The 5,897-nt window shown below is 54.1% G+C and overlaps 1 protein-coding gene across 1 annotated transcript; it reads right to left on the bottom strand.

The window, feature by feature from the left end:
- Positions 1 to 1,045: 1,045 nt before the first annotated feature.
- LOC123160663 (BEL1-like homeodomain protein 2) lies at positions 1,046 to 4,606 on the bottom strand. The gene is made up of 5 exons (XM_044578492.1): positions 4,051 to 4,606; positions 2,286 to 3,423; positions 1,808 to 2,190; positions 1,592 to 1,652; positions 1,046 to 1,468 (listed from the first exon to the last, which is right to left on the bottom strand). Exons 2-5 carry the CDS (start codon positions 3,360 to 3,362, stop codon positions 1,331 to 1,333), a joined length of 1,659 nt encoding a protein of 552 aa, XP_044434427.1. The 5' UTR covers positions 3,363 to 3,423; positions 4,051 to 4,606; the 3' UTR covers positions 1,046 to 1,330.
- Positions 4,607 to 5,897: the final 1,291 nt, after the last annotated feature.

The raw sequence follows: 5,897 nt of genomic DNA, 5'->3' as shown, positions 1-5,897 counted from the left end.
CCGCCGAAGAGGGAGCAGGCGTGATAGACCTTAGCACATGTGCCACAATCGAGGAGGCGGCCGAGCTCGTACTTGCCGAGCAGTGGGGCACTGTGCTTGCTTGCCTTGCTCTTGGCGACAGTCATGTGCGGCGACACCGAGGTGAGAAGCGAGAGCGGTTGGAAATCTATTCGCTGCAGTACAATGGATTCCTGGCCGGCGACTTGTGGCTGCGCGTGAGCACGGTGTGAGCAGCAGGAGGAGGCGGAGGGCTAGGCGCGATAGTGGAGGAAGCCGGCATATGGATCAACGGCAACGTGCGGCCTCAACGCACGGGCAGCCCGCCCGGTCACTGCCGGTCACGAAATTTTGACCCAGACGGGCCTCGGACGCCCGGGATGACAGACACCCCTCATATCTAGCTGAAATATGGGACGGATATAAGGGGGGCTGGGCACGCCTGACCTGATAGATTGTGCGAATCCCGGAAGATCAAGATGCAACTCAGCTTATGAACTTTCTGCGGATGCATCAGAATCTTCAAGATTATCAAGTGCACGCGCAACTACTCAATGATCTTGTCGAGCATATGTGGACCTACAATAAAAATCAAAGAGCTAATGTTTGAGTTGTGCACTTAAAATAAATTTTATGTAAACAATAATTTTGTTCGGTGCCAACATTTGTTATTTACGTGCGAGAATGACTTGTATGATCGACATGCATGAATTTGCATGGATTTGAGAGTCATTTGTATGGATTTGAAGGTCCGGATTTGAGATATGTGCAATGCCTGAAGCGAAATATGAGGCCCCGTCCGCAGACGTATAGGGAGCTGGATTTGCCTAGTTCGATTGGAGATGCAATGTCTAACAAAACCAAGTAGATAGCATTTCCAAGTGTCCAACTTGCATTGACGCACACATGAAGCCAAAACGTGTGCCGAACATTTCATGTGCCGGCGCGATCCGTTGTCAGCAAAACCGAGGGCACGATTGCAACATGGAACAGCGCGATGCAAAAAGGATCCAATCCGTAACAGCAACGCAGCGTGCTTCTACTCGTCTGCTGGGCAACTCGCAATCTTTCAAACCTCTTATGTCATGAACAATCAACGATCATGCGACAGAGGTTTCCGTTTAATCGTAACTCGCAGGCACCGGGTGGCAGTTATATGTACACGCAAGAGAACTACAGGGTACCACATAGATAGGGATCAGATGATGAGCAATGGGCAGAGAGACAGAAGGACCCATCATTGGCTGTCCAGCAATGCTTGCACGGAAGCTCTGAAGAAAGCACAACGGCTAGGGCTCCGTGCAGTTCCAACCTCGGCCATCCCCTCCCCTTCCTAGCCGACGACGTCTTTGCTGCTCGGAAGCTCGGCGGCGTCGCCGCTGCGCCCCGAGCTCCTCTTGAGCTCCTCGTACATCTCCTCGATCATCGGCTTCCACAGCCGGACGCGCGCGTTGATGAACCAGTTGGAGACCTGGGGAACGCAGCAACATACATTTTCATACGGTGCTTTTTTCTTGTTGCAAGTTTGCTCTGGTCTCTCCAGCAAAACGGAGCTTCCGTGGTGAAAAGTGAGCGTGGGATTTGTATTTTGTACCTGGCTCCTGCTCAGCCCGCTCCTCGCCGCCAGCATGTCCTTCTCGTGGTCTTTCGGGTACCTGGCACGAGGGATCAGAAGATCGGTTCATCTTGCAGATAAATCTCTCAGTTGTGACCAGAAATATCATGTTCATTCAGTTAACAAAAAATGCTGAAATTCTTCAGACTCAAAACCATTGCTATTATCCAAGTCCAAAGCAGAGGTGAAACTTACGGGCGGAGGAAGTTCTCGAACATCCAGGCTTTGAGCACGGCGACGGACTTCTCCGGCAGGCCGCGCTGCGGCCGCCACGACTGCTGGTCGCCGCGCCGGAGCTGCTGCAGCGCCCAGTGCTTCTGGATGAAGGACGACTCCCAGCTCCGCTCCTTGTCCGCCAGCGACGACGGCTCCCCGTGCCCGCCGGACCTCTGCGCCACCGCCACGATCAGGCCCGTGATCCGCTTCCTCAGCCTCCGGTACACCGCGGAGAGCGCCCGCTGCGCGAACGGCGGCGGGGCGATGGCGCCGCCTCCGCCGCCCGGATGCGCCACCATGCTGCTGAACTTGGACGCCGTGGTCTGGATATCGTCGAAGCACCGGTTGCACCTCTGATCCATCTGCATCCATCCAACAGGCTCTGCCATAAGTTTTTTTTTTTTTGACTATGGTAAAAACAGTCTGAAGTTGAGATGAAATTCAGGTGCTCGCTCACCAGCTGCAGCAGTTTCAGGAGATCGTTCCTCACCCTCTGAGCCTCCATCCACCTCCCGCCGTCGGCTGAGTGCTCCTCGGAGGGCAGCATCAGGTGGTTGGAGCTCACCGACGACGGCGTCCTCGCCGAGCAGCTCGATGAGAGCAGGAGGCTCGCCTCGCTGCCAATGTCGCTGACTGAATCATCAGTCATCTCGGCCACGTCTTTCAGCAGGCAGCCGGCGAACCCATTCAGCAGCTCCTGAGCAATGTGCGCGTATCCCGACCGCGGCAGCACCTGCGAGAAGTGCGGAGGCCTCGAATACATCTGTGGGTACACGTGCCGCAGCTCGTAGTCGCCGGCACCGACATCGCCGTAAGGAGGCAGATGGAACTGGCCGGCGCCGGCGTGAGCCCTGACGGCCTGAGGCTGCTGGTAGCCAAAGCCTTCGCTGTTCACATGGGTCAGGCCGGAGCAGCTCACCTCCGAGGACTGCTCCGGCATGCTCGCCATGGTGACCGAGGAAGACTGGGCACCTAGCCTGAGCGAGAGACCGCTCGCCGCGCCGGCGACCGCGTCCGGAAGGTCGCCGCCGCCGGAGAACGCCGTCGGGTAATACGGCTGGTGGGTGGAGGCAGCGCTTGGTCCGTCGTAGAGCCAGCCACAGTGTGGCTCTCCACTTATGAGCTTGGCCATCTTTGACGGCTGGGCGATGGTGACTTCCCCCGGCCCGTACTGGAAGAAGTCCGCCGAGCCGGAGGCGGAAGGGAGCATGGAGTGCACGGTGCTGCAGCTCTCGCCAGCGACGGCGTAGGCGTCGTCGTTCATCTCATCCGTGGACATGCTCGCTTGGTGGCTGTCCCGCGAAGGAGCGGCGGACCACACGAGCTGGTTCGCCGGCGAAGTGACCATCACGGCGCTGCTGGCCACTAAATGCGCGGCCACCTCCGCGCCGCCGGAGGCGAAGCCTGCATCGTGAGGCATGCTTGGGTAGAAGAATGGCGCTTCGGAAGAACCGATCATGCCGCTGCCGCCGAAGAAACAAGTGTTCATGGCATCGAACCCCAGCTGCTGCTGATAGGATGGATTGCTAGACATCTTGAGGCCTAGCTCCGTAGTCGCCAAAGACAAATCTTGCACACTACCAATTTTAAAAGACCTGAAGCAAAGCAGCAGTAGTATATGTGAGCCAAATAATTGGTGACATCAAGACACAGTTAACAGATTGTTCCTTCACAAAGTTGAAGATGCAAGGTGAGCTACTGTGCGAATTGTAGCAGGCAGAAATGCACACCAAATTGCACAGCACTGACCACAGGAGGAGGAAAAAAGTTCACCTAATTTGCGGCAAGAACAGAAAAACACCACCTACTTGCTAGCCTTGGCACAAAAATGCAGAAATCTAAAGCATAGCTGATCTAGAAAAAAGCCACCTAAAGCACACAGTAAAACAGGTTGTTTGTCCTGGAATTTCAAAATGGGGCAGCGCAAGAAAAGCGCCAGAATAAATGGAGAAAGGCTATATGGGCATGAGTTGCAGTAGCCGCTCTCATAAGAAATTGTGCTTATCCAACTGCTCATTCAACATTCCCTTGAGGAACCTTTTTCTTTTTCAACATTCAATATTCAACATGAGAACCAACAGCGCAATCACTAGAGATCTTCCATTCCAAGCCGTACCACACAAAGAGATAGTAATCGCAAAAACAAGAAGTGAAATAATGTTGAAGAACCAAAGTGGGAACAGCCGAGGAAGCCCTCCGGAGCTAGGGATTAGTAGCCGAACCTTAAACAATCATGGAGAGAGAAAGCACCGGCGACGGCGACGGCCTATGAACCGCCAACCACATGCACCTCCGTCCTACCTCAAGGGGCTTTCAACCTGGAACGGCTAGCTAGCGAGGGCGAGTGAGGCAGCAAAAGCAGCAGGGCTTTCCAAGCACCGCAGGAGAGGAGATGATCAGCGAGGAGGAAGAAGAAGAAGTTGGAGCTAGCATACGGACCCTAAAATGGAAACGAGAGCATTTCCTGATATCACGGCTGCAATGCGGATGGGCTGCAGCTCGTGACGACGACGCTGAGGCGATCTCTCTATTTCCCCTCTGTTTCTACTTTCTAGTACTACTTCCTAGCAGGCGAGAAAGAAGCTGGGGAGCAATTGGGAGAGGCCAGGGAGGGTGGTTTTATCAGGCTCGGAAACCAGCACGAGGAGGAAGAAAAATGGAGATGCCCACTTGGTTGGCAGGCCCCTCTGATTGATGATCTCGGCACTGATCAAGAGAGATCTTGGGCGGCAGGGCGCTCTCTCTCTCTCTCTCTCTGATGCACACATGCACGCAAGCCACCAGGAACAGAGACGAGAGGGGCCCTACGCTGCTCTGCTCTGCTCCAGGAGGGGCCAGCGGCGTTTTAATGCATACCAAAAACTGAAAGTTGCTGATGCCCATACGTAGCAAAGCAGGGAAAAGGACGGGGCATGGGCTTTGGTTGGATCATGGAGGGAAGGGTGTAGAAGAATAGTGCTGCCCAACATGTGGCGATGGATTCAGTTTGTTTAATTTATGGTGGTTTATCGCCTCATGATTGTGCTGTTTCAATCCCCATGCACCTGCAGGACAAACCATGAACTAGTAGATTATTATTAGTCCAGTGCTCAATCGCCGCACACTGCATCAGTGTGTATATAAAATGCATCATCTCATGAATGTCTGTTAAGTAACCAACAACATACGCCTAGCCGCTAGCTTATCTATCCTGCTACCACAGTGGTAGTATCCGTGTGTATCATTCGCTCATTCATTCATTCGTAGCACTGTTTATACGTAGCATGCATGTGGCTGGCTTCAGGGTTCAGGCGATTGTGGCAAAGGAACAATTCTTCTTTCTAAGCACGAGCAGGCGCCACTTGCTCTCGTCCGCTACAGTGCCGCTGCTGCCCCCCTTGCGGCCAGGCTGCAAGCTGCAAGCAGCAGCGAGTGAGTGCTCACCTTTCACGCCTGCTTGAGCAAATGCAAGCAAGCAGAGCATGCAGGGGCGATGGCTGGGGCAGGAGGTGAGACCGGGCCAAGGCGATGCGTCCAAACGCTCCTTGGCAGCAGGGAGGGTGTGGGGGAGGACGCAACAGCGGCAGCCTACAGTGCCGCAGATGCGCGCGCGCGCATGCATGCATGCGAGATCAATCAGCAGGGTGCATGATTTTGAAGATCCAGCATGGAGGAACACACGAGAAACCATGGGGGGAGAGAGAGAGAGAGAGTTGGGTGGCTTTTTCAAGGACAAGTATCTGCTTGGTTTTTGCTCTAAACAATGTACGCATACTACTAGTAAGTATCATCTGCATCTACGTCTGCTGCTGCTCTAGCTGTGCGGGCAGATAGATGCAAATGATCAAGCTAGGCAGCCTAAAGATCTGGCGGGAATCTCTGTGCAAGCCTAGCTGTTGCTGTTGGCAGGGAGGCTCAGCTAGAGGCTAGAATTGCCCTCAAACAAAAGGACCACTGCTACTGCTCAGGGATCCCACGCTCTCGCACCTGAAACAAGCTAGGAGTAGGAGTACATGGTATTTATGGAGCACCTGCCTGTTGTTTCCATGGTGGTATTGGCCATTTGGACAATAATACAGTATCCCAATCT

Source organism: Triticum aestivum, chromosome 7B, assembly GCF_018294505.1.
Source record: "Triticum aestivum cultivar Chinese Spring chromosome 7B, IWGSC CS RefSeq v2.1, whole genome shotgun sequence".
Lineage (NCBI taxonomy): Eukaryota > Viridiplantae > Streptophyta > Magnoliopsida > Poales > Poaceae > Triticum > Triticum aestivum.
Note: the sequence above shows the minus strand (reverse complement) of the source record. Positions and strands in the feature narration are given on the sequence as shown.

Coding starts and splice junctions, on each gene's coding strand:
- LOC123160663 (XM_044578492.1), bottom strand. CDS start 3,362: ATGTCTAGCAATCCATCCTATCAGCAGCAGCTGGGGTTCGATGCCATG. Junction 2,191..2,285: donor TCCTGAAACTGCTGCAGCTG/GTGAGCGAGCAC, acceptor GGATGGATGCAG/ATGGATCAGAGGTGCAACCG. Junction 1,469..1,591: donor GCGGGCTGAGCAGGAGCCAG/GTACAAAATACA, acceptor TGCGTTCCCCAG/GTCTCCAACTGGTTCATCAA.